The following is a 27,071-nucleotide window of genomic DNA, read 5'->3' on the forward strand; positions in this document are numbered from 1 at the left end:
TACTGTACTCATACACCATGACGAGCGCCCCAATGAGATTGTATCTAAGAGCATCATCATTAATGACGTCTTTCGCTTCAAATGGGGTTACAATAATTGTACTCATATTTCTAGCATAAGAATCATTGTTTGGTTTCCTTTTATATATAGGGCAACCGAATTATTGTCTAGACCTCAAGATGTTGCATACATATGCTCGCCAATGGGAGGGAATGTGTCTTAAAACTGGGTTTACACCTTCACAGGGGACTAAATGGTAATTCTGCACTTCTATGCCCATGCCTTAAAAACAAAATGTACCCCATGATAAGGCAATGTTCTTTACCAAAAAACCAACAAGCATGCTGGACAACCATGAGGGGAACCATGATGTGAGGAGAGTAGGTGCACCAGGCAGCAGGCACCATCATTCCCCATTCAATAGATCAATGCATGCCCATGCATCACGTTGATCACGTGCCCAGATATACCATTCCTTCGCCCGCCTCTATTTTATTTTTTTCCGAAATCAAAAGACTTGAAGCACCTCACTTTTACGTGGGAGTTGAAGTTACTGGCCCTGCTTCATTCTCAATCCATTTGAGCAATGAATGTTACAAGTAAATCAGCTAGCAACAAGAGCATTTCTGAAGTATTGAGTCAAGCGCTCAAACATTACCTCGTAATTATTATCTAGGAAGATATGATCGTTCCAAACAGACAATAGGAGCATTTGCTAATGCAAAACCCAGATCCCTGTTCTTAAAGACTGGTCACAGTTCAGATATATACAAATATGAGTGTCAAATGGAGCAAAGCACTCTTCCCAACTGTTGAAGATCATACTCACCAAAGTAATGAAAAATTGACCCTCACACAGTCATTGTTTGTCGGTGAACAGCAAATCGTGCTCACATATATTTATGTACAGAGAATATGAAATAAAACATCTTAACTAATGGTTAGGTGCCTCCAGGAAATATACTTACAATCCCTGAATCCAAATGCAGAGGGCCGTGAAAGAAAATCACAGAATGGTGCATCTACCACTTTCAGCTCGCTTGCGAAGTTCATCTGTCTCCGACTTAGCTCTTTCTAAACTCTCCCTCAGCTTAGAAATTTCATCATTTGATTTCTCTTGAGCAGCTCGTGCAATTTGTTCAGCCTTCAATCTAGCAGCTTGTTCTTCCAACAATTGCTCCTCAAGCCTCTTGGTGGTCTCCCTAAGCCTCGACTCAACCTACACAAGAAGTAAGGATTACTGAATTTCCTGCTGACAGTAAAAGAAACATACAAGCAAAATTGTTCTTTCAAAAAATGAGAAAATCAACCTTATCCCAACTTAATGGGATCAGCTGCATGGATCCAAACAACACAAGGGCTAGAAAGAAGGGGGTAAGCCTATGATACCCAACATTTGCTGAACTTAGATGTTAGGTACCTCATGTTGGATAAATTATATACCATTTTTTAAATTTCAATTTTACCCATCTTGCCCCCTCACCAGAAAAACTGTCCCATCATCCCCTTGAGCACAATCTATCCTTCTATTTTGCTCAGTTTCTCCTTCCCAAGCCACCTTAGTAAGCACCAGTATCTTCCCAATTCCTCAGCACCTCCTTTATTCATCCTAATCCAATGCCCCAACCCTGTAATGTCAATCCACAGAACAGCCCCACCCACCCCCAGACCCTGCCTCACCTCTACTTTTGTCATATGCCGTTTCAAAAGGCAATGGGCCTTCAGTCTGAGCCAAATTTTGGAATTAAACCGCCATGAGTGAAGACTCAATCAAACATAAAAAAATCACAGCCATCTCTCCCAATGGCTGTGGACAATGGAGACAATACTGGACTTTTACAAGGGCCTCCTTGAGTACACAATGCAGAGAGAATCCCAAAATTCTCACCAGTATCATGACACAAACCACCAACCAGGTCAAGACTCTATCACATCTTGATTTCAGAAAGAATCAACTTGTGGGGAAGCTGCAGCAAACAATGCCCTCCATTATAGATTTCAGATTGCTAGGATACATATTCAACATGGAGAACTTGGGTTTAATGTTATCATAAGATATCTGGAAGTAGCTCTTTTGTATTCATATTTCTTATCTCACATCAGGTTTGTAATATTTCCAACAACATTAGTAACTTCTTATAGGTATGCTGGTTCCAGACTTCCAGTGGTTAATTTCTGCATTTTGATTGTACAAGTCTCAGATTTCTGTTCTTTTTTTAGATTATTGAACGCAATAAAATAAAATAAATTTAAGGAAATTGTTGTTGAGTTGCAAAAAGTTTTTATTCCTTAAAGAGGAGAAATTGTTAAAATAAAAAAAAAAAAATTTCTGGTGGGATGCACGGAATGGGCAGGGCAGTGAAAGGTCATAGCGTGTGGGGAGGGATTACAGAGGGAAGAAAGAGGCAGAGGGAATGGTAACAGTGAGGCTGCAGGGCAGGACGCAGTGAAAGGAACAGGGTGGGGTTGCTGGAGAGGGAGGAAATGTGTATGGGAAAAATAATATTGGGAGTGTGAGACCTCCTCATACACCATGCCATGAAAAATTAGGTACCTCAAACAACATGTCATGAAACATAAACTACATGAACAACATTTTTACAAACATTAGGTACATTAGGAGTCATTTCCCTAAAAAGAAAAACATCAAAGGGGAGAGAGGACTGCCTGGTAACTCAGGATAGCTAAATTGAGTCTGCTACTTGGATCCTTGCTTTCCAGTGGGCTTTATCCAAGGCCACACTTGGTAGAACTGTAGAAGCCCTAGCCTATGCATGTTCTTCCTCAAAACTTCTCCTAGGTCATTTTAGGCATTCCCTAGTTCTTTTGGCTTCTTCAGTTGGGGTCATATCAGTTCTCCTGACTGGGGCATCCATAATCCTCCATTGAACACAACCATATCACCTCAAACTTGTGCTATCATTATTTGTTGATCAATTACTTTAGTGTAGCCAATACCATGCAATGACAGCAATTTAAGTTGCTTGAAAGATCTCAAACTTGCAACCTCCCCAAAAAAAAGAAAAAATTAATAATAATAAAACAAAATAAACAAAACTTGTATGACAGAATTTGTAAAGTAAGGTGGGGAGAAAAGGATGTCACCTGTACCAATTATCCCCATTGAAGATCACAAGAAAATGCAGAAATCAATAGAAATTCCAAGGAAAAATATGACAAAACTAACAATGCTCCAGTGGTCTGCCAACAAATAACCCAAGGTTCTGATCAGTCATCACGTATTTCTAGTTTATGTACCCCTTATGCTACCAAGTAGTGGAAACCATAGTTGTCACGGCGACGAGGGGATGCGAGGCGGTTTTAGCTAGTTGGGGCGATGAGTTGACAAGGCGCCCTCCGAGGCGCTTTTGAGGCGGTCGAGGCGTTTTAAGTGAAATTTTTACTTTTTAATGTACATCTCATACACTAATTCATTATAAACATATCTTATATATAATAAAAAAAAACTAATATTAGCCATTTAGCCTACCTCAAGTCATCCAACATACTACAAACCACACATAGTAGGTCCTAAATAAATTTCAAGTATCATACTATCATTAACAAGAATCAAGATACAATAAAATGTAACTAAATAGGAAACACATAGATGCATGAGCAAAACAAATAAACACTAGACAACATACCTTCATTAAATGTCACCAACACTAGCACCATCAAATGCAAGGGATAAATAAATAAAAGTAGATAATATCAAAAGAATTGTTGTTCAAAGGAATCTCATGTACACAGTGCATACACCAAGCAGTATATCTCAAGAATGCAAACCAAACCAGAAGAAAAAAAAAAAAAAAAAAAGAGAGCAACTTATAACATTGTTACAACGCAGAAAAAAAATTATAAAAATCCGGCTGGTGACCGAAGCCACTGCAACTTGGTTGCTGCAACTACGGTGGCTTTCGTATGAGCCTATAAGGAAAAAAAGAAAAAAAAGAAGAAGCAGTAAGAGAGAGTAGCAAGCTAGCAACAGAAGTCGATCAATTTTGGACCTTCGAAACTGAAAAAGACAGTACAGTGTGTCACCGGTGATATTTCTGGTTGTCGCTGGAGTCGCTGGATGTCGCCGGAGTCGTTGGCTGCTGTCGTCGATCGAGTGGAACTAAAGAGAATAGCAGAGGAAGATAGAAGAAATCAAGAAATGAAAAGCTAAAGAGAATTCTGGGCCTTCTGGCTGTCGCCGATGATACTTTTAGCTGTCGTCGGAGTTGATGACCTTCGTCGTCGATGAAGAGAGTAGCGAGGGGAGAGGGCCGAGAGACAGAGACGACGAGAGCAGAGAGTTAGGGCTTGCAATTGGGATCGAGTGATTCTCGGGTTTTCTTCTTTTTTTTTTTTTTTTTTTTGTTTTGGTTAATGATTTAATGTTAGAATGATCCCAAGTATCTCATGTAAAACTTATATATGCACTCAACCATTAGATGATTCCCAATTGGAATCTAATTTCTAATTCATATTTTAACTTTGATTTGGAATAAAAAATATGATGGTTTTTAAAACCCACAAAGGCGACACATAGGCGACACCATAGAGCCTAAGGCAACCGCCTTATGGCCTTTATATGAGGCGCTTGTCGCCTCATCTCCATAAAGACCGCTAGGATGCCAAGGCGCCGCCTTTGACAACTATGGTGGAAACAGAAAACAACAACAATAAGCCTTGTCCCAATTAAATGGGTTGGCTACATGGATTCTTGCCTTTCAGTCATTTCTGTTTGGGGTCATGTTAGATACAAGGCCTAAGCTATGCATATGCTTTCTCACCACTTACTCTTAGGTCTACCCCTAGCTCTTCTAGTTCCTTCAATCTGGACTATATCACTTCTCCGTACAAGGGCATTTATAGGTCTCTGTTGAACATAGTCGTGCCACCTCAAACGACTGAATTGAACTGTGTCACTACACATTAACTAAGCTAATGTTCAAAAGATGATGATGCAGCCTGTACATCCAGAAAGTTGCAGTTAATAGCCCTTTTGGGTCCAGGTGAGTAAAAACTAAATCTTATCTGACACAATCTCGCCAAATTTGCAAGACATTTTTGTTTTTGTATTTTCTCCTCTCTGATAACCTAATCTTAACAAAGTTAAAGTCTCCTTCATTCTAGATTATCAATTAGAGATACAACACAGAAGATGTGAAAATATTGTGTTGTACAAGAAGCTAGCATGTAGAGGCAGAAGGGTCAAAAGCTACCATCTCAGTTATGCGTTTAAGTTGCTCCTCATATGACTTATACATGTGCTCCTTCAGTTCCAAAATTTCCTTCTTGGTGTGCCCCTTCGATGACTCATCCTCTTGTTGACGCAACTTCAAAGCCCCTTCCTGTCAACATCCGGATAAATAAATTACAATAAATTGAAAAAAGGCCAAGAAAATTGATGGGGGGAAGAGAGAATTTACCCTCAATTCAACAAAGAACTCATCGGAATAGGGCTGGCCACCATTCTCCTCAATGACCATGTTCACAAGGGAAAGCAGTTGCTTAACCTGTTTAGCCTTTGTCCTTGCATCCTGAGTCTTGTTATCAAAAAGTACAATTCGATTTCTACACAGACGGAGAATTTCCTGTATCCACATGAACCAACATTTGAAAAACAAACAAGCTTTGTTTAATTACAGTGAAGTCTATGACTAAATAGAAGGTGAACTAATCATTCAACATTTCAAGATATTTGGTCAAAGGAGAAAAATTAGAATAGAACAACTCTCATGATACAATACATGTTGATACTTGATAGGAGGATAGCTACCTTTGCTCAAGGCTCAAGCAACCAAATTTTAATTTAAAAATATCAGCTAGTGCCTGTGACATGCAGCATCAATATATGCACAATAGAAACTATATTTACTTCAAATAAAAGGGGGGATACCACCCAAAAGACAAATCATGGTGCCATATTAGTTCGTATGAGGAGAAACGCATATAATAAGTCCATCACCCTCAAATGATAAATAATCAGCAATCTAAAGGCCTAACCAAAATAACTGCTTGGCAAAATCATTAGCTATCTCATTGACTGATTTGGGCCTCAAATGGAATCAAGCAATCATTAAATAAGCCAATGACTACCCAAACCTATTGAAATAACACAACTACCAAAGGTCACACTATTTGTCTTAGCATTCAACCAATAACATCAGAAGTATTACCAGCCAACACAATCTGAGGAAATCTGCATCAAGTCCCTAATTCAGAGGCCAATGACCCAACTTGGAAACAATATGATGATATGGGCTTGATGTGGGAGCTCACCAAGCAGAACTTGGAGAATATATTTAGTAGAATCTCGTTGAGCTTCCATACTAGACATTTTGAACTTTTAGTGTTGGAACTATATATAGTGTGAAAATTAATTGATGTAGCCTAAATGGGATGAGGACCAACAAACCAAGATCCCTCACTGATCAGTAGGGGTTTACAAACCCTGCAGCTAATGGATTCAAGGGCTGTTTAGGGCTTTTGAGTCTCTCAGATGGTGTACAGGGTCTGATTTAGGGTTATAGGTCTAGGGTTCTAAAAACAAAAATCTGAATCTTATTGTTCTCCGTTTCAGATTGAAGTTTTTAAGTTTTAGTATTTTCCAGATTTAGGCTTTCAAGGTTTTAGGGTTTCTTGAAGGGAAATAAGGCTGAGACTAGGATCAAGTATTGATGGGAGTGGGGAGGTTGTGGATCTATAAGGAGAGCATTTGGATGGACGGTTTGAGAGATATGGAAATTAGGGTTTGGGGGAAGAAAAAGGGAGGGCCAAATGGGGTAGGAAATAAAAAAATAGCAGTATAAGGTGGGAGAAGATGAACTGAATGGTTACTTACGAAAAACAGAGGGGCTGGGATGGAGATGGAGGGGTGGAGGCAGACCAACGATTCTGCCAAAGGAGAGTTCCTTCAATCTGAAACCCTGGATGCTCGACAGCTTGATCTTGGCGAAAACTTTCAATAATTGTAATCTCAAATCTCTGTTTTGTTACAAGCACAGGGTGCCTATTTATAGCCTTAATAATGACTCCTAACAATACTAAACATCCAAATAGAATTCAAAAAAGAATTCTACCTCAAAATAGGAGGCCCACTTTAAATAGGACTTCTATTATTAATCTTGAAAGACTCCTCCTCTCAACCTAGACTGAGTAAAATAATAAATTTAAGGTTAAATATCACTTAACTCCCCTCTTAGTTGACCAAATAGCACTTGGACCCCCTCTTAGTTGGCAAATGTTTCAAACCTAACTTTTTCAGTTAAATTCAACTTTTACCGTCAAATATTTTTCTAAAACCCAAACTACCCTTGGCTGAAAACATATTTTAGCTTGAACCCTAAATTACCCTCAATTAAACCCAACTCACTTCAATTAATTTTGTTGCTAAATCCCAAAATACCTCTATATTATTTAATTTAAACATCTTTCTTTAAAAAATAAAAAGAAAAGAGAGAGAGAGAGAGAGAGAGAGAGAGAGAGAAATGACTCCTCATCTTCTTCAATCTGATTGAGGGTAATTTAGGGTTTAAGCTAAAACATGTTTCCAGCCAAGGGTAGTTTTGGGTTTTAGAAAAATATTTAATGGTAAAAGTTGAATTTAACTAAGGTTCAACAAATGGGGAGGTGGTTGATACATTTGCTAGGTTTTTAATACGAAACTATAAGCCATCCGGGGTCGAACCCAAGACTTCTCCACCGGAGCTGGCTCCCTCACCCCCCGCTTGGCGCTCCCTTCCGTCCCGCGGTGCGCGCGGCGGCCTCATGGGGCTTCTGGTGTCCCTGTTTTTCTTTTCGGTTTTGCTCGGGCTTGCCCCTGTGGGGTTCCCGGGGCGCGTCTGTCGTTCGTCTGTCCTGTGCGGCTTGTGCGCGTGCCCGTGCCTGCGGCTTTTCCCCCGCTGTCTTTTACGGGGGAGGTAAGTGATATTATCTAACTAAGAGGGGAGTTAAGTGATATTTAACAAAATTGAACTCCTAACAAACTCAAAATTACAATCATGCCTAGTTGGGCTCGAGTGGGAGTGTGGGACTGCCAAAATTACCAAACTACCCCTAGAATCAATTGTGCTTCTTATGCTAGACAGCAGGCCTTGGTCTTATTTCAGGCCTTGTACTCTTCTTGGGGTAGGTTAGGTAACCTTCATCCGTTAATTGTCAATTGTCAATATATATATATATATATATTATTTTATTTTTTTTATTCCTTAGGATAGAGCAGGCTAACTTGGTCCTGTTTTCTATGGACCTCTATCTTGTGCAAAAGGGATTAAATCTTTTCGCCTTAGAGCCAAACACCACTTGCCAACTTTTCTTTTCTCGACAACCTCCTACCATTAATAAGACACCAATAAACAATTGCAAGAGTCTTGTAAATTCTTCCTTTCTCCTACATTTCTTTAATTAAAACTTCGGGGACCTGAAAGGGAAACCTAGTATATCTTCAGTCGAGTTTATCCTTTTGAATTTCTTTCTTTAATTTCTGATGGAAGGATTTGGAAGGCATGCCTACGGTCATGCCTCTTCCTCTCTTGGGCCCCACCAAATTTCTTCTCACATTTGTTGCATGTAGTTTAGATTTCATATGTAAATTAGACCATACAACCTCCCTAAAAGGATAAAGCTAAACAATACTCCATCTTTGGGAAGGACCTAATTGTCAAGGAGCCCATTCCATAACCTAATTCCCTATTAAAGGCAGGAGGCTGTCGAGATAGGAAAAGTTGGCAAGTGGTGTTTGGCTCTAAGGCAAAAAGGCTTTAATTCCTTTGGCGCAAGACAAAGGTCCATAGAAAACAGGACCAAGTTAGCCCGACATTTCGGTGTTAGCAACTTCAGCATATCATGGATGTAATAGCAAAAAATTTATAAATATTAGATTTTGTTGTCTCCCAACCATAGTTCAAAAACGCAGCAAGATCTCGGAAATAACTCAGCTTTTCTGCAAAACCAAGAAGAGAAGTGATACAAGTTAATAGCTTGGATATCTCAGTCAGATCTTGGTATTTAACTATAATAGTATGCATCCCACTGCAATCTGGCTTCAATTCAACAAAAAGAACTGCACCAAATCACTGATATCTCGGTCAATCTCAGTTTTTTGGCAGACCAAGTTAGTATAAAGCCGAGTTATCAAACTATGCTTCCAACTTCTTCCATCTCCCCCACAAGTAGCCACTTATGTTTCCTAGTTTCCTTCTTGGTTCTTAGGGAGGGGGAAGAGATATGAAAAGAATTCCTTCTCCATTTATAGGGCAAAAACTACAAATCATAAACACCTCGAAATAACGGAAAAAAAGGAGTTTTACCACAAAAGCCTCTTCTTTTCATTAGAGCCACAAAGCCCTCTCAAAACAGTTTGGACAATGTAAAACCCATATAATTACACAAAAATAGAGCTTTGCATGCCTCAGGGATGTGTGGTGTGCTATTTTCCAAATAGATATGATCAATTAGAACATGTTGGACGATTTAAAATTCATATACTAATTAGGGGGCTAAAAAAAAAAAGAGCTTAGTATAAATAGGAGCTGTTAAGGCCTAAATATGATCTAAACAATCTCCATTATTACTGGACCAAAACATTAGGGTCTTCTTTTCCTTGTCTCTATGTGTGCGTTTCATCTCCTTTTTTTCTTCCTTTTTTTTTTTTTTTTTTTTTTTTGGGGGGGGGGGGGGGGGGGGTAAGGAGGTTGGACAACAATTGCTCAGGTTGAAGCAGTGTACCTAACCCAAGTTGGATATTCACTAAGGCTGTCAAATTCACATTGAAATATATAATACATGATTAAATATAAAAGAATTGATTGGTACTACACATTTTAGATCAATTATGAAGATAGCATAGACTAAATTAGAACAGATAATATAGATAATACCATCACGCAACTTTTTTTTTTTTTTTTTTTAATGGCAAAAACAAGCCAACGGGAAGAAACCCAAACCTTTATGACCTCAATTATAAAGACACATTTCCGACCAAATGTTTTAGCATTGCAAACATCTGTTTCTCAATCAGATAAAAGCAAAGAGAGTCATTGTTCACTTAAGAGAATCAAACGTCCTTAAGATATGTAAAATAATGGCGGGTGTGGAAGAAAAGATAACACTATACTTGCAACTCCTAAAAAGGGCAATGAAAGAGAAAAGGTTACAGAACCCCAACAGCTACTATTATCAACTGGCAATAACTTTATTGGCCATCTGGTATATAAAAACTGTTGTAATGTGAGGAATTGCTCCTCTAAAAGTATATTATTCACAAGACTCCAATAGGGTATTTATAGTTACAACCTAGTTAAGCCCTATACTAAGTAAGAAAATGAAATATAAAACAAATAGAAATAAAACTCTAGACTTATTAGGAATCATAATCCTATTCTAATCAGGAAACCTCAATCCATGTTTTCAACACTCCCCTCAAGTTTGAGCATAGATATTTATCATGCCTAACTTGCTCATAATGTAATTGAATATCTTCGTGCTCAAGCTCTTTGTGAGCACATCAGCCCGTTGCTCGTTTGAAGTAACAAAGGTGATATGGATCAGCCCAGCCTCAAGCTTCTCTTTGATGAAATGTCTGTCAATCTCCACATGCTTAGTCCTATCATATTGTACTGGGTTATGAGCTATGCTGATTGCTGACTTACTATCTGAGTATAACTGTATAGGAACCTCCAAATCTATCACAACCTCTTGAAGCAACCCTTTAAGCCATAGTACCTCACAAATGCCTTGAGCAATCGCCCTAAACTCGGCATCGGCACTGGACCACCCAACTACAGCCTGTTTCTTGCTTCTCCAAGTCACAAGGTTACCTCCCACATATACACAATACCCAGAGGTAGACCTCTTATCATCTGGACATCCTGCCCAATCTGCATCTGTATATGCCTCAATCTTCAAATGTCAATGAGCTGAAATTCAAATTCCTTTTCCCGGAGTAGTCTTCAACTATCTCAAGATCCGATATACTGCATCCAAATGTGAGGAATAGGGATCATGCATATACTGGCTAACAAGACTAACTGCAAATGTGATGTTAGGTCTAATGTGAGACAGATAGATCAACTTTCCCACTAATTTTTTATACCTTATCTTGTCAATTGGTTCTCCTTCCTTTGCCTTCAAGTGTGGGTTAGGCTCAATAAGAGTCTCAGCAGGCTTACATCCTAGCATTCCAGTTTCCTCAAGAAGATCCAATGTATATTTCCTCTAAGATAAAGATACACCGCTAGTAGAATATGCCAACTCTAAACCTAGGAAATATCTTAGTTTTCCCATATCTTTGATCTTAAATTCAGATCCCAAAAAAATCTTTAATGCTGAAATCTCATCCTCACTACTACCTGTGATCACAATATCATCCACATATACTAAAAGTATAGTAGTGTGGCAACCATCTCTTTTAATAAACAAAGTGTGGTCAGCATTGCTCTGCTTATAGCCATTAGATATCATTGACTTACGGAACCTTCCAAACCACGCTCTTGGAGATTGCTTCAACCCATATAAAGCCCTCTTTAACTTGCACACATTCCTATAAGTCTTTGTAGTAGAATACCCGGGTGGTATATCCATATATACCTCTTCTTGGAGTTCTCCATGCAAAAAGGCATTCTTCACATCTAATTGTTGTAAACTCCACCCTTTATTAATTGCACATGAAATAATAGTACGAACTGTGTCATCTTGGCAACAGAGGCAAATGTCTCCTGGCAGTCAACTCCATAAATCTGAGTTAAATCTTTGGCCACCAATCTTGCCTTGTACCTTTTAACAATCCCATCTACCTTATACTTAATCACAAACACCCATTTGCACCCAACAGTCTGCTTTCCAATGGGCAAAGTCACCAAGTCCCACGTTTTGTTTTTTTCCAAAGCTTGTATTTCCTCATCCATAGCTTCTTTCCAGTTTGAGTGAGATAATGCCTCCTGCCAAGTGTTAGGAATAGAAGTAGAGGACAAAGAGGAAATAAAACTTTGAAATTCTGGAGATAGAGACTGATATGAAACATAATTGGAAATAGGATGTTTGGTGCAAGTTCGAGGCTGCTTTCTTAATGCAATTGGTAAGTCCAAAGTAGGATTAGAAGAAAGGGTCAAAGACAGACTCACCTGGAGGAACGGATTGTTCAGGGCCAGGAACCAAAGCTTTTGACAAGCTTGGTTCAGAAGGGGTCACTTGTTGCTTTTTTTTATAGGTCTTCAGATGTCTAGTCTCCCCGTGTATATCATCCACCAGCTGTTCCTGTCTGGTCATTCCATCTTCCAAACCATCTTCCAAAGGAGAATCATCTACAGGAATCTCAGGAGAAATATCGAAAGGAGGAATCAACACTTTAACATCTTCACTAAAACTCTCCCCCTAAAGAGGTGTAGGGGAAAAAAAGGAATTTGTTCCTAGAACACAACATCCATAGAGACAAAAAAAGACAAGAACTAGGGTGATAACACTTATACCCCTTCTGTGTAGGAGGATAACCCAATAAAATGCACTTTAACCCACGAGGATCTAACTTTCCATGAACATGGTGGTTTCGAACAAAGGCAACACATCCAAAAACCATAGGTGAGACTGTAAAGACTGTTGTACCTAAAAGAACCTCAAGGGAACAGCGTTGATCTAAGACTCGAGAAGGCATTCGATTAATTAGATATGCCACACAAAGAACGGTTTCACCCCAAAACCGAAGAAGCATATGCATAGAAAACATGAGGGAACGTGCTACCTCAAGTAGATGTCTATTTTTGCATTCGGCAACCCCATTTTGAGGTGGAGTGTCGACGCAACTAGTTTGGTGTATAATGCCATGGTTTGCTAAGTAGGAAGGGAATGCGCCACCCAAGTACTCAATTTCGTTATCCGTACGAAGGATTTTGACTGTCACCCCAAACTGAGTCCTAATCATATTATGAAAATTTTGAAAGCACGAGAAAACGTCACTTTTTTGGTGAAGTAAGTAAACTCATGTGGTCCTAGTACAACAATCAATAAATGTAACAAACCATCTATGACCAGATACAGACACGGTCCGAGAAGGACCCCACACATTAGAGTGAATGATTGAAAAATGAATTTTTACTACGATTATCTGAAATAAGGTAAACATGCCAAGTCTGTTTGGCCAAAATACATGCCTCACAATAAAAATCATTCAAATTACACCTTTTAATCAGATTAGGAAATAATTTGGACAAAATAGGTAAAGGAATGTGGCCAAGACGACTATGCCACTGTAATAAGGTAAAAAGTGCAGGGGAGGTGGAACTAAAGACCGTAGAAAGAGTTGATAGGGACCCATCTATTAAGTAGAGCCCCCCTTTCTTGTCTACCACTACCAATCGTAAGCTCTGTTTCCAAGTCCTGATACACACAATGAGAAGGAAAGAAAGTTATTTTGCAGTTCATATCACAAGTAAGGCTACTAATAGATAAAAGATTAGCCGAAAACTTAAGAACATGCATGACATTAGATAAGGTAAAAGAAGGCGAACAGATAATAGATCTTTTCCCAGAGATAGGGGAGAGAGACCCATCAGCCATTCGAACATCCTGAGCAATAGAGACAGATGAATAAGTATGAAACAAAGTTGATGAGCCGGTCATATGGTCGGTTGCCCCAGAGTCGATTACCTAGGAGGGATAAGTCAAATTGACATTGTAACAACCAAAAATACCTGTGGGGATTTGTGAATCAACAGAGGGATCAATGACAGAGGCTATACTCCTTCTGGAAGTCGGTACTAGAGAAGATGAGTCAAGTCTAGACATCAATTGGCGAAGGTGCTGGAGCTCATCTGAGGAAAGAGGTGTTGGAGTACTCAGGGTGTCAGAACTGGCTTGATTTACAGATGTTTGATTGCTGCCATTGATTCCATTTCTACCTCCTCCACGAGAATTTGTTGGACGTCCATGCAACTTCCAATACTTGTCCTTTGTATGACGTTCTTTTCCACAATACTCGCACTTCACTGGAGAGCGAAAATTACCAGAACTAGATTTATTATTGCCATAACCAGCCATCAATGCAGATCTATCAAATGTTTGAGTGTAAACCATAGCTGTCCTTCGACTGTCCTCGGTATCTACCATGGCATAGGCTTGAGCCAGAGAAGGGAAAGGCTCTCTAGAAAGGATCTGTGCGCGAATTTGATCAAATTCTATATTCAATCCTGCCAAAAAATTATAAACTCTCTGTTTATCTTCCCATTGTTGATAAGCAATAGCATCTTCAGTATTCTTCGGTGTAAACTTCCCATAGAAATCTAAAGTCTAGTAATATCCCTGAAGAGTGTTATAGTACTGCGAAAGAGGAAGGTCCTTCTGCTGTAACTAATTATTTTCCGTCTAATTTCAAAGCACTGTGCATCATTGCCAATTATGGAGTATGTATCTTTAGTAACTTTCCAAATAGTTGCCGCATCAGGAAGGAGGAGATAACTCTGCTATGCTAGATTTAATGGAGTTGATGAGAAAACCCATGACCAAGCATTCATCTGTATACCACTTGAAAAGTAGCAGACCAGGTGTGGAAGGTTTTGTAGAAGTCCCATCAAGATGGCCAAGAAGACCACGAGCACCAACAGTGAGGGAAACTGAACGAGACCATCTAAGATAATTTATCCCATTAAATTTCACAGTGGTTATCTGAAGTGGAAAAAAACTCACAATCCTTATGAATGGAAGACATGGGAGACTCTTCAGATGTACCAGATAAAGGAGATATGGGATTAGCCATCATCGCAAGGAGAAATTATTCAAAAAGTCCCTGAACTTTTTCAAAATTCATGAAAAAGTCCCTGAAATTGTTGCAAATTGCAAAAAAAAATCCCTGAATTTTTTCAGAATTACTAAAAAGTCCTTGAAATATTTTCAAAATTACTCCCACTAATTCACGTGAAAAGTATCTCCTCAAGTTACCTCCAATTGGTATATTGTTGAATCAAAGTACACCAAGAAAGTTTTCAGAAAAGACTTGAGGGACACAACCGGTCCGCTTAAATACCAGACTCTCTACACAAAATTTTCCTAGACATGCACTTAATCACCCAATATACATTTCCAGGATACCCGAAAAGAAAACAAACACATGAATAGCGACTTTAAAAAAAATTTCTACAACACCTCTGTAGGATGAAAACAAAACCATGCTCTGACACCATGTTGTAATGTGAGGAATTGCTCCTCTAAAAGTATATTATTCACAAGACCCCAATAGGGTATTTATAGTTACAACCTAGTTAAGCCATATACTAAGTAGGAAAAGGAAATATAAAACAAATAGAAATAAAACTCTAGACTTATTAGAAAACATAATCTTATTCTAATTAGGAAACCTCAATCCATGTTTTCAACAAAAACCAATACTAGCATAAAAGACACTTAGATATTATTTAACATCCAATGGATAGCCAATAATAATTTTCTTGCGGGTAATAAAAACTTTGACAGCATATGGAATTGAGTGTGATACAGCTTCAAACAATAACAATAAATCAAAATAATAGTACAGATTTTCGAGACAGAAGGTTTTTTTGAGATATGAAATGTACCTGAAAAGACTTAGGAAAGTCCCGGCTCAGATAATCCTCAAAAGTATCTTCTTCATTAAAATCATCCCCACCAGTAAAAAGTATAATCATGTAGTCCGTAATTTTCTCTCCGAAGAAAGACTGCAAGCTATGAATTGCAGCTTCTTCTTCTTTTGAGAAACGGTTTCTGGCTGAGAAAACAACAATAATTGCATGAATACCATCCTTGGCTAGATTAATACAATTCACGATCTCCTTGCCAATCTGGTCCGACGCAGGAGAAAAATCAAATAGTCCTGCAATGAAGTTTTTTTTATAATCAGTTTGTCCATAAAAAAGAAATCTAAGAAACCAGAAACTTGGATAACAACCATGGATGGCACAAAAATGGAAGCAAAAATAAGTACAATCACATACTCCCATTATTCTAAAAAAGGGAAATGACAAACAGGATTATCTTAACGAGGACTTATGTCTAATGATTAGATTCTCTATATCTGACAAGGAAGGTAGAAAAGAACAAACAAGAAGAAAGAGTTGTACCATACCTACTAACCTACATAAGAATGGGTTGAAGGAAAGAACCAAAAAGTTTGGAGAGCATTCCTTAAAGGTGGAACCATGGAAAAGGTCCTTTTATATAGCCATCAGAGTCAACCAAATTCCATAGGCACCTCTAGGTGGTTGCAAGTATGAAAGAAAACAGCACTTTTGAAAGATTGAAGGAACAAAAGAGAAAAAATCAAGCATCACAACTATTGTCATATTAAACAAAAATACACTAACCAGGAGTGTCAATAACATTGATGATCTTATCAAACAAGAATATACTCACCAGGAGTGTCAATAACATTGATGACCTGGCCATCACTCATTACGGTTGTTTGCAGTTCACAAGAGCTTGTAACTCCAGCAGGGCTTCTCATCGACTTGAAAGCCTTCCTTCCTAGAATGCTATTGCCCGTTGCACTTTTCCCATTGCCGGTGCGTCCAACTAAAACAACTGTTTTAATCTCGTTAACCGGGACAGCCAACTCCCAATCATCATCTACCAAACTTCCACCCATTGTTTCCAAAACAGAATGCCTGAAAGAGAAAACAACATTCTTATCAACACAAAAAGGTGAAAAATACAAGAAGATTGAAATATGCCATTAAAGATTCATAACCGAACACTATGTACGTCCCACAAAATGCCATGAAAGTATGGATTTAATGGTAGGGCAAACCCTAACCTCAAACTTGCGCACTTGGTTTGCATACTTATATTTCAGAAAAATAATGAATAAATCAATAAAAAAAATCGTTTGCCCATCCACAATCACCACTCTATAAGAAAATGCTAACCAGCTATTTCATGGAACATGAGAAATCATGCACCTAAGCCCTCAATCAATTTGGTGAAACACTGCTCAACATACTCTCATAGGCATCATGAACAACGAATAGATGCTGTTCCATCAGTGATTTACCAATATATAAGTGTCTAGATATCCCACATCCCACAATGATTAAAAGAGCATAGACATGAAGGTTCTTAGGTCCAACATTCTAAATCAAAACATAAACCCACTACTGATGAACAATGAATAGATGCTGTACCAACGGCAATTTAACAATATATAAGCGTCTAGACATCCAGAATGATCAAAAGAGCGTAAGCCTAGACATAGAACGTTATTAGGTCCAACATTCCAAATGAAACCATAAATCCACTTCCGGCGCTTAATTAACCAAGTTTTTTTTGTTTCTTTTCATGGAGAACTTAATTAACCAAATCATTGAACTTCACAAACATAATTTCAAGAAATGAAAACCAGAACGAACCATAAATTTTCACTGCTAAGTGATTCTTTCTTGAAATTGGAATTATCAGTTAAAATGGCATCTAACAAAATTAGAAATCATTTAGCTGACTTTTCTTGATATAGCGTGAGCATGGTTAAAAGAATTATCTGTTGAAATGACACAAACTAAAGTCATCAATTATTGTCAATTGCAGAAGATAGAGTCAGAACAGACAGACTATCGCATCAAGACTTTAACACCAGAAACATCCACTCAGACGGAATTAAATGAAAGAAAAAAAATTGAAAATTTAACGCAAAAGCAAGAAAGAACCGTCACTACCAAAACAAGGCAAAGTTAGATTTGAGAAACTTACTTTTTGGTAGTAAAGATTTGTTATCTTTCGATTAAGCAGAACGCAAAAGATCGAAGAATCAAGACGAGTTTGAAAACTCCAGAAATTTTGAGTCGATAAGCATCGATATAAACTATGAAACTAAGAAAAGTTCAGAGATTACTTACTCAAAACTTCGAGAATAAGGATCGAAGCGTGTTGACGAATAGGATGAAAGTCCAGACACTGGAGAGCGCACACTGGAAGCCAGAGAATCAGAAAGGCCTTTTTGATTTTTTTATAGTATTATTTACTAGTTCTCTCTGACGGCGTAGTAAAATAATGCGGTGGGTTAGCGCACTACGGAAATTGAAGCCGTTGGATTGTAAAATTTTGGCGCCGTGATTTCATCACCGTCGGTAACCAATGATGAAGCCGATAAGAGAATCTCCTTCCACATCGTCAGTCAAGCACTGTTTGATCCTACGTGTCTATTTTTCTTTCTACCAAAAGGAATAAAAAAAAATGTCTATTTTTCTCACCCATCTCTATAAACAAGCGGTTGTATCAAAGGCATGGAAAATATCTGAGGCTTTCCCCAGTTTTGGGAGAATATATTTATTACTAATTTAGAAAAAAATTTAAAAATAAAATTAAATCAATGGAGGTTAGTCCAAATGGTAAACAGCTTGGTGCACTTAAGCAAGTTTCGGTATCGAAATTTTGTGAAATCAAAAAATTTCTGTTGGGAGACTCACCCACCACAGCTAGGTGTGTTGGGTCGAACACCGGATTAGTTAAGGCAAAAGCCTTGGAAACCGGGGTAGGCAACTAAAAAAAGGAAAAAAAAATTTCTTGGCCCAAAAGAATAAAAAGGGAAAAAAAAATTGGTAGAAAATTTGTTTTCGTCTAAATATCCGTTATCCCTATTGCAAGTTTGCAACCATCTAACTTCCGTTGGTTTCTCTCTCTTCTCCATCAAGCTACTCAGCTCACCTCTGCAACTCGGTTAAGCTCAGCTAGACTAGCAATTAACAGGTAGATTTCTACCTGTTTCGCTTACCTCCTCCGTCAGTGAATGGTAGTGGTCGTTGCTGTTTCCTGATCTTCTTCTTCTCCGGCACCGATAGTGAACAAGTTGCGGTACATCTGTTTCTGGTGCTTTCTTATTATCCGAGAGAAGTTGACACATTATTTTCGCCAATTCTCACGATTTTTTCATAAAAATGAGTTTCTGCGGAGTTCAGATTTTGCCCTCTTTAACCATGGCTAGTCTGTATTGCGCTCTTCTCAATAAACATTTGAAAATGAAACAGATTTAGGGTTATGGACTTCCTCCAGAAACTTTTTCTTTTGAAACCATTGGTTTGTTCATATTCATGTTCTCCTTGAACTGCATATTGCCTTCGCATTTCATTAGTTTACTGGATGATTTTGGATTACATTATTTTGATATATCACTTTATATAGCTGAATTTTGAATGTGAGATCTTGAAACTTCATAGCCATAAATTAAGTTTCTTTCTCAATAAAGGTGAAAGAAGTAGATTGGGAGGTGTTATGGCTGTTGCTTCATTGTCTATATGCACTTCAAGTTTAATCCATGGATCAAGAGACCACAATCCAAGATACAGAACTAGCCCATTAATTATTTCAGAAACTTGGAATATAGCTGGTGATCATGAAATGAGGAGGCTGTCCTTTAAATTCACAGTATCGGCTACAGAAGGTTCAGCAAAGCCAAGCAAGTCAGAAGAGACAATTCCCTCATGGGCTAAACCAGATTCAGATGAGCCACCTCCTTGGGCTCAAAATGAGACCAAGCAAAATGCATCTAAACAGACCTTGGAGATTCCCTTCTATGTTTATCTACTTGCTTCAACTATAGTTGCAATTGCTGCGGTAATTTCATCCTCTTCTCTGTTTCTTATTTATATATTACAACCTGCACAGACGAGTGGTTGAAACTGTTTTCAACTTCATGAACACAGATAGGTTCTGTGTTTGAATATGTGAACCAGAAACCTGTTTTTGGCGTATTAAATCCTGACAGCATATTCTACACTCCACTGCTCGGCTTCTTTGCCTTAACTGGTGTTCCTACTTCTGTAAGTCCTCTTTTTCTTTTGTTTTTATAGTTAATTTGGATGTGAAAAAAGGGCATTTCAGATCAAGTGATAAGTTGGTATTGCACTGGTTACATACTGAAACTTAAGTGATTTTAGTCCTTTAAATCATTCTAAAGGCTTGTTGGCAATTTCATATGCTATACATTATTCATCTGATTCTGTATTTGGCTCTTCCAATTCAGGCATTCTTGTGGTTCAAATCTGTTCAAGCTGCTAACAAGGCAGCTGAGGAGCAAGACCAAAGAGATGGTTTTCTTTAGAATTTACTTTGCTGTGTGACCTGGTATTTTCAATCATCGCAATTGCAGATGATCCACCTTGTAAGAAATAGCTTCCATAGGCAAGTTTCCAATTGTATATTGAGTATTCCTCTTTCAAGAAAGCTGACATTGTATTCAAACAGATTGTCTAGTGACAGACCATAAATTCATAATTACTATTTGTATAATGTGGTTGCAGTGGAGGAGTATTTCTTTGCATTAGGATTTCTGAAACCCCAGGCACTTCTAAGGAAAAAGAAGATAACAGACTTGTCCCTTTTTTTGTGTTCCTTTGTTCTTCATCTCCCTCATTCATGGTTTCTACCAAGGTTTTGAGATTGAAATCCGGAACCTTGAAATAGGCTGCTATCTCCAAAACAGGAAAACTAGGCACAGTCCTCAGTGGATCGATGGCTCTGAAATCCTTTTGGGCATGTTTTTTGGTTAAGGAACAAAACATTTTGGTATTTGTAAAAGGAAGCATTGAAATTTTCTAGATTATTAAATAATTTATATTTACCTAAATTTAGCATGTGGCAGTTCAGGATTGTTCCCAAAGCATCCATTGATTGAATTCCTAATCACTAGGGAAGGCATCATGGGTACAACTAGTATATTGCATGTTGAATTGTGTAGTCACCAAGGTGGGGAAATTAGAAAGTGTGATCTCTTAGTCTTAAAATATTTTTTATAAGTCTTAAAGAAGGTAAGAGCTTTTTTATTTTCATTACTTTTGCATCGGCTGGATTGTGGGGATTATTTCTGATGCTCATTTTTGTGAGAAAAAAGTTTGATGGTTGTTAATGGGTGCCTGCTCTAGTGTGTGTAGTGTTCTCCCTTGGTTTTTCTGCGGGTTTGTTCCTCCTTGGGTTTGTTGTTTTTTCTTTTTCTGTGTTTGTGCCTTTTTGTTGTGTGTGTTGCCGTGGCAGAATTGTATTGGAGAAATATCGCTGAAACTCGACAATATTTTGCTGTTTCAAAATGTGGAGAACGAAAATGGACTCGAAATGATACATGCGAAAAATCACTAATTTATTTTTGATGACTTCTCACAATATTTTCGGCAATAATCTTGGAAATATGAAGAGATTCTATGATGAAATCTTTAAGGTTAATGGATAATTTTACCAATTCTGTTCCAATGATTCATGCCTCAAAAGACAACATGTCAAATGAGGTTAGGAAGGAGAGTCTACATGGAGTAATTTCTAAAAATAATTCAAATTAGGAAAGCATGTTGTAGTAGAATCTTCAAGGTCAATGATCAATATTACTAATTATGTCCCAATGAATTAGGCCTCAAAAGACAATGTGTTAAATGTGCTTAAGGAGAAGAATATGCATAGAAGAATTTATAGAAACAATTCAAATTACAAAGAGATTTTATGGTGGAATCTTCAAGGTCAATGGATAATCTTTCTAAGTATGTTCCAATGATTTAGGTCTTAGAAGGCAACAAGCTAAATGCGGCTAGAGAGGAGAATTTGCAAAAAATAATTTGTAGAAAATATTTCAAATTTGTCAAGTGCCAACCTGATTGACCAAAACACCCCCTCCTCCCCAAATTTTTTGTTGGCAAAATCAACCACCAAAACCAAAATGTTGGACCTTTGGTTGTGCTTAGGGTGTCAATTGGTATGATTTTTGTATGATTCCAACTTTGAATACTGAAAACCAGAACCTTATCGTACCGAATTTACACGATATAGTACAATTTCAGTATTAGCAAAAATGGTTTGGTAAGGTTTTGGTATTAAATCGGTACAGAAAAACGGTTTAAACACTTTATATAGCAAACGAACCCATGCCACTTTTGTTATTAGATCATTAAGATCCTAATGAAATTGCGATCAAACAATTGATAGAATCTGATATTAACATAAACAAAACAAATAAATATAATTAATAGAGATAAAGCAAATAAATCTAAGAAGATGAGAGAAGGACGAAACTAAAACAGAGAACTAGGGTAAAGGTAAAGTGTCTTAATTGTAAAATTACATTTATATTCCTTAATTTGGTATTGTACCAATTCAATACGGTTTCAGTACATACCGACGGTATGAATATCTAAAATCGGAATTGTACAAAAAATATTATGTTTTGATATATACAATACCGAGTTTTGAACAGTACGGTACAATGCCATTTTAGATGGTGTGGTTAAACAGTTTCAATATGCAATTGAACACCCATAGGTTGTGCCATGTAAAGAGTTGTACCTTTGTTTTGCCGATTTTTCACATTAAATTTTCTCTTTATTCTAAGGTAACATTTACATGTCAATAAGAAAAGAAATAATATACAAGTTCCTTACGAGTGCGTTACCATAGAAGATGTTCCTAATGAGTGCACAGGAGAACGAAATAGCCATCACACTTCAGACGTAAGAGGTAAAAAGATTACATTTCAAGGGCACACGATCGTCTCCTTCGAATGGAAAATAAATAATGAAAACTTTTTCTTTCCTCGGCATCCGAACATCGCCTAATGCTAGTTTGTTCTCCGTTTTCTCGCGGTTGTTGCCGCAATGGGGCAAATTGGCAAAAGGTAGCCTTTCTGTCTGCAACGAGGAAGAATAGGCGAAACAAAGTTGCCCCTCTGAGATTTGAGGAGCTACCCTTAGAATCGGCAATTTGGAGCGCCTTTTCTCTGTTATCTTTTCTGTTGATCAATCAAGATTGATGTCTAGTTTGTTCTACTACTATGTTAGCTACAGCATTTTTAGTTTGTAGTGCATGGTAGGAATCATGAACAGAGTATGGAACGTCACGGTCAAGCACTTCACAGGAATTACCGTACCAACAGCCCTCCAATCCAAGATAAAATCCCTGTGCAACTTTGGAAGACTAAAAGAAGCTTTGGACATTCTTAACTCCAAACCCATCCAACTAGACTTGTCGCTGTACTCTCCAATTTTGCAACTTTGCATTAACTCTAGAGCCGAGAAAGAAGGTCGATTTATTCATGACCATATTTTACGAAATGGGCTTAATTTGGATTTGCATTTCAACACGAAGCTGGTGATATTTTACTCAAAAATTGGAGACATTAAAGCTGCTTCTGATGTGTTTGATAAAATGTCTTCTCGAAATGTTGTGTCCTGGACTGCCATGATTTCTGGGTTTGCTCAAAATGGATACTCAAAGGATGCTTTGGAGACTTTTAAGGAAATGCGTTCCTCTGGTGCTATGGCCAATCAGTTCACTTATGGGAGTGTTTTGAAGGCTTGTACAAGTATGTTGTGTTTAGAAGTGGGTAAACAGATACAAGGGTGTAGTGTAAAGGGTAGATTTTCTGATGATTTGTTTGTGCAGAGCGCACTTGTTTGTTTGCATTCAAAGTGTGGAAGGATGCAGGATGCTGAGTATTTGTTTCAGAGAATGCTAGAAAGAGATACAGTATCTTGGAATGCATTAATTGGTGGGTATGCTGTTCAAGGGCTTGCAGATGATTCCTTTGGAACTTTCAACTCAATGCTAAGAGATGGTACTACTTACATCTTCTTGCTAGGACAGCTACATTAGAAACTTGGGTTACTGCCTTACTGGAATGGAGTGAGGACTAGAGTTGGCACTGACATGTCTATACCAGAAATTCCCAGTCCAAACCCAGAAACCCAACCTTGGGCTAGATTTTTCTGGTTCAGGCAAGGTTCAAAGGTTCTATCACACACAAGGGCTTAGCTCTGTTAGGTATAGCATCTTGTTTACTCAAGATCTTTTTCAGGGGATCCTTTTGATTTATTGCCAATGAGCAAATCCATAAATTCAAAAATATTGGTCGTGAACAAATCAAAGAAACCCCTGACCTAGCTATTAACTTTCAAAGTCTTTCTTGGGCTGTGTAAAATGTCAGACTCCTTGGGTGCCTGAAGCTGGTTTGGGATTTGGGAAGGGACTTGACCTCTTAGTCCTTACAATGGGCTCAGGCCATCCATCCAGCCTGCCTAATTTGCTTGAGCCCCCTCACTGTCTAGGACAGAGCCTTTCTGTAGGTGGCAAGTCTTAAACAGTAATTCAGCAATCCCTTCTCTGAACTACTTTGGTAAACCCTGTGGGTAAGCTGTTGATATGACAATGATCAATGAATCTCTCAAGTATTGTTTGCACCATGGACACTTCCCATGTGTGGAAAATTTTTCGTATCAGATCATGTAGATTTCCTTAGACCATCTAGACCATTTAATTTTAAGTTCTTGCAAATGGTTGGGATTGCTTGCCTTGTTGATGAACAAAAGCTTTTCACTTGAGTCCCATTTGCTTCCTCATCAAGTCCCTAACAATTATGAATTTTCTTTAGTTTTGCTTTCTCACAGCTTGTCTCATATTAGAAAAATTAGATCAGCATAAAGTTTTAGATTTTATTTGCCAATTTAAGTATATTTTTCCTAAAACTTCTATGCTGTACCCTGATAAAGTTGGAGCTTGTAAAATTTCCTAAGAGTAAAGAGACGGTGTCAAAGGAAAAAATGTGTCAAAATATGGTATTATTGTTCCACAAGTGCATCCAATTCATCCATTGTAGAGTTTGATTGTGAATAGTCATTTAATTGAAGGTTATGACTGTATGGGAGTATTTGTTTGTTTGATTGTATTAGTTACTTTTTACAGAATGGTAGCTTTTTCTCCTTGTTAATTGCCACTAGGCCTTTTTGCATGACTACTTGTGTCTCTTCTTTTAATCAAAGTGATTCCCAATGCTGTCGCATAAAAGAGTCCTAGAAGTTTCTGAAAATTTGAAATTTTGGTTGGGGCATGTTCCCTGCACATCTTATATTGCTGCTGATTGAAAAGAAACTTCCTTGTATAATTCCTTTCCACTCTTGATTTTGCAGTGAGTGTTGCAGTTAACTTTCAGTTTATGTTGTTTCCAAAAAATTTGCAGGGATGGTGCCTGATCAGTTCACTATTGGAAGTGTTTTGAGTGCCTGTGGTAATGGTAAAAGTCTTGTCAAGGTTAAACAGATCCATGGTCTTATTATCCATTTGGGTTTTGGATCTCATGAAGTAGTGACTGGGTCATTGATTGATGCTTATGCAAAATCTGGAAGTATGAGAAGTGGAAAGATTTTGTACAATTCTATGCAAAAAAAAGATCTGATCTCATGCACAGCATTGATCACTAGATATGCTCGTGACGGTAGGTATACAGTGGAGGCGTTGGATCTCTTTGGTGAAATAATTCAGATTCAAATGGGAATGGACAGTATCATCCTCTGCTCGATGCTTAATGTATGTGCTAATGCGGCCTTATTAAGCTTGGGAAGACAAATTCATGCATTTGCATTAAAAAAACAGCCCAATGATGATGTAGCCATGGGTAATTCCTTAATAGATATGTATGCTAAATCTGGAGAAATTGAAGATGCTAACCGTGCTTTTGATGATATAAAAGTGAAAAATGTAATCTCCTGGACTTCATTAATTGCCGGATATGGGAAACATGGATACGGAGAAAAGGCTATCAAACTCTTTGAGAAGATGGAAGATAACAAGTTGCAGCCAAATGATGTTACATTCTTGACTCTTCTTTTCTCTTGTAGTCATACTGGCATGACCACCAAAGGACGGGAATGCTTTACTTCCATGATTGACAAGTACAAAATTACTCCAAGAGTTGAGCACTATGCTTGTATGGTTGATCTTTTTGCACGAGGGGGCCAGTTGGAAGAAGCCTATGCATTGGTATTGCAGATGAGTATCAAGCCTAATACCTCAATTTGGGGTTCTATTCTTGGAGCATGTAGAATCTATGGCAATATGTCTCTTGGTGAAGTAGCAGCCAGACATCTTTTTGATTTAGATCCCAAGAAAGCAGTTAACTATGTCTCTCTAGCTAGTATATATGCTGCTTCTGGTTTGTGGGAAGATGCTAGGAATATGAGGATACTGATGAAAGAAAGAGCTATAGAAAAAGATCCAGCTTGGAGTTCTATTCCATGCATGAAAAAGGAATTTCAACTTCTTGCCCCAAGTTAAGGAAGTTTACTGTATGAATCATGATTCCCTTGCTGGTTGCTTTTACCCTGTTTATGACTATAATCAGGGACAGAGCTAGGTTTATTATATCTACATCCCTATCATGAGCTAGCTGATACGATACCAAACTTACCAAGAAGAGAGAGGAGTGCTTGTTTCATCTACCCTTGCTGGAGGACCTACAACACAGAGTCATTAGGAGCCTTCAGATCTTGATTGACATTGTAATGTCTCACTGAGTATCTCTTGTATCAATTTGTTAGAGTTGCCAATTACTAGATCAGCCCTCCCCATCTAACTGCCACTATATTGTCTGATCTTTTGTAGGCTGAGCATGAAGACTTTCAGGCCTAATCTGCATGCGCCTGCACCTGTGGAAGAGTCTGCATTGCCACTACCTCCATGTATCAGATCTCTCCCTCTTTTTTACACATGTATTCATTTCACCTTGTTGACCGCTTTCATCAGTCTCAAATCTCGTCTTTTTCTAACATAAGCTTTATCTTGGTCTTCCACTCCCAGATTTGTAATAGATCTGGCCATTTCCAGAGGTAATCAAGATTTTCTGGAGTTGAGGAAGGCAAAACGGATTTAGCCTTCAGATAGAGTGTTACTGCAATGCCAGTGAATGGCCCCTAGTGTTTCATACTTTTTATTGTGTGGTCAGGGAACTGTGCATTTATGTTTAACTTCTTGTGAAAATTTTCTCCTGGTAGTGCTTTGTCGGTTATTCTAGTTTGAAGAGTAACAGGGACTTGTTTTTCTCTGACCTTATTTGTACAAAGGGGACAAAAGAATCTGAGGACTTGATTGAATCTTTGATCAACTCTACCCAACCTTTGTCGCATCCTCCGCATCCACATTTGTTGTCTGTAGTCTTTCCGTTGTAATTTAGGATGGTATACCATTGAATAACATTGTTGAGTTCTTGAAGTTTGTTTGCTGTTCAGATGATTATTGATATTTGTCGCTGGTACTTAGGCAGTATGTGGGGTGACACTCCCCAATACTTAGGGTTGTAATGTTAACTGGAGGAAGATAGAACGCCA

General features: G+C 38.1%; 3 protein-coding genes across 6 annotated transcripts; 2 read left to right on the forward strand and 1 right to left on the reverse strand.

The window, feature by feature from the left end:
- Nucleotides 1-474: 474 nt before the first annotated feature.
- LOC149021120 (immune-associated nucleotide-binding protein 9-like) lies at nt 475-17,932 on the reverse strand. Of its 2 annotated transcripts, none has more exons than XM_089149372.1 (6): nt 17,695-17,822; nt 16,366-16,616; nt 15,552-15,826; nt 5,421-5,585; nt 5,214-5,342; nt 475-1,219 (listed from the first exon to the last, which is right to left on the reverse strand). In XM_089149372.1, the coding sequence occupies exons 2-6, from the start codon at nt 16,595-16,597 to the stop codon at nt 1,007-1,009; spliced, it is 1,014 nt and encodes a 337-aa protein (XP_089005498.1). In that variant the 5' UTR covers nt 16,598-16,616; nt 17,695-17,822; the 3' UTR covers nt 475-1,006. The 2 variants fall into 2 exon arrangements, with proteins under 2 accessions (XP_089005498.1, XP_089005499.1); XM_089149373.1 differs by lacking the exon at nt 17,695-17,822 and adding an exon at nt 17,841-17,932 and having other exon boundaries at nt 477-1,219.
- Nucleotides 17,933-18,573: 641 nt separating this feature from the next.
- On the forward strand, nt 18,574-20,267 carry LOC149021121 (uncharacterized). Of its 3 annotated transcripts, none has more exons than XM_089147054.1 (4): nt 18,574-18,810; nt 19,187-19,554; nt 19,644-19,760; nt 19,964-20,267. In XM_089147054.1, exons 2-4 carry the CDS (start codon nt 19,213-19,215, stop codon nt 20,039-20,041), a joined length of 537 nt encoding a protein of 178 aa, XP_089003180.1. In that variant the 5' UTR covers nt 18,574-18,810; nt 19,187-19,212; the 3' UTR covers nt 20,042-20,267. The 3 variants fall into 3 exon arrangements, with proteins under 3 accessions (XP_089003180.1, XP_089003181.1, XP_089003182.1); XM_089147055.1 differs by having other exon boundaries at nt 18,574-18,795; XM_089147056.1 differs by having other exon boundaries at nt 18,574-18,690; nt 19,964-20,266.
- A 2,197-nt stretch (nt 20,268-22,464) lies between these two features.
- Nucleotides 22,465-27,068, forward strand: LOC149021122 (PPR superfamily protein). Its single transcript, XM_089149374.1, has 4 exons — nt 22,465-23,530; nt 24,929-26,246; nt 26,350-26,426; nt 26,545-27,068. Exons 1-2 carry the CDS (start codon nt 22,780-22,782, stop codon nt 26,020-26,022), a joined length of 1,845 nt encoding a protein of 614 aa, XP_089005500.1. The 5' UTR covers nt 22,465-22,779; the 3' UTR covers nt 26,023-26,246; nt 26,350-26,426; nt 26,545-27,068.
- Nucleotides 27,069-27,071: the final 3 nt, after the last annotated feature.

The sequence above is a fragment of the Hakea prostrata genome, chromosome 3 (genome assembly GCF_041222555.1).
Source record: "Hakea prostrata isolate BN-2017 chromosome 3, UWA_Hpros_2, whole genome shotgun sequence".
Classification (NCBI taxonomy): Eukaryota; Viridiplantae; Streptophyta; class Magnoliopsida; order Proteales; family Proteaceae; genus Hakea; species Hakea prostrata.

Bases quoted from the DNA above. Each gene is read 5' to 3' on its own strand.
- LOC149021120 (XM_089149372.1), bottom strand. From the start codon at position 16,597: ATGGGTGGAAGTTTGGTAGATGATGATTGGGAGTTGGCTGTCCCGGTT. The intron at 15,827-16,365 runs GTGAGTATATTC...ACTTCATTGCAG, and splicing joins CAATGTTATTGACACTCCTG to GACTATTTGATTTTTCTCCT. The intron at 5,343-5,420 runs GTAAATTCTCTC...GGATGTTGACAG, and splicing joins AGTTCTTTGTTGAATTGAGG to GAAGGGGCTTTGAAGTTGCG.
- LOC149021121 (XM_089147054.1), top strand. From the start codon at position 19,213: ATGGCTGTTGCTTCATTGTCTATATGCACTTCAAGTTTAATCCATGGA. The intron at 19,555-19,643 runs GTAATTTCATCC...TCATGAACACAG, and splicing joins CTATAGTTGCAATTGCTGCG to ATAGGTTCTGTGTTTGAATA. The intron at 19,761-19,963 runs GTAAGTCCTCTT...CTTCCAATTCAG, and splicing joins TAACTGGTGTTCCTACTTCT to GCATTCTTGTGGTTCAAATC.
- LOC149021122 (XM_089149374.1), top strand. From the start codon at position 22,780: ATGGTAGGAATCATGAACAGAGTATGGAACGTCACGGTCAAGCACTTC. The intron at 23,531-24,928 runs GTACTACTTACA...AAAAATTTGCAG, and splicing joins CAACTCAATGCTAAGAGATG to GGATGGTGCCTGATCAGTTC.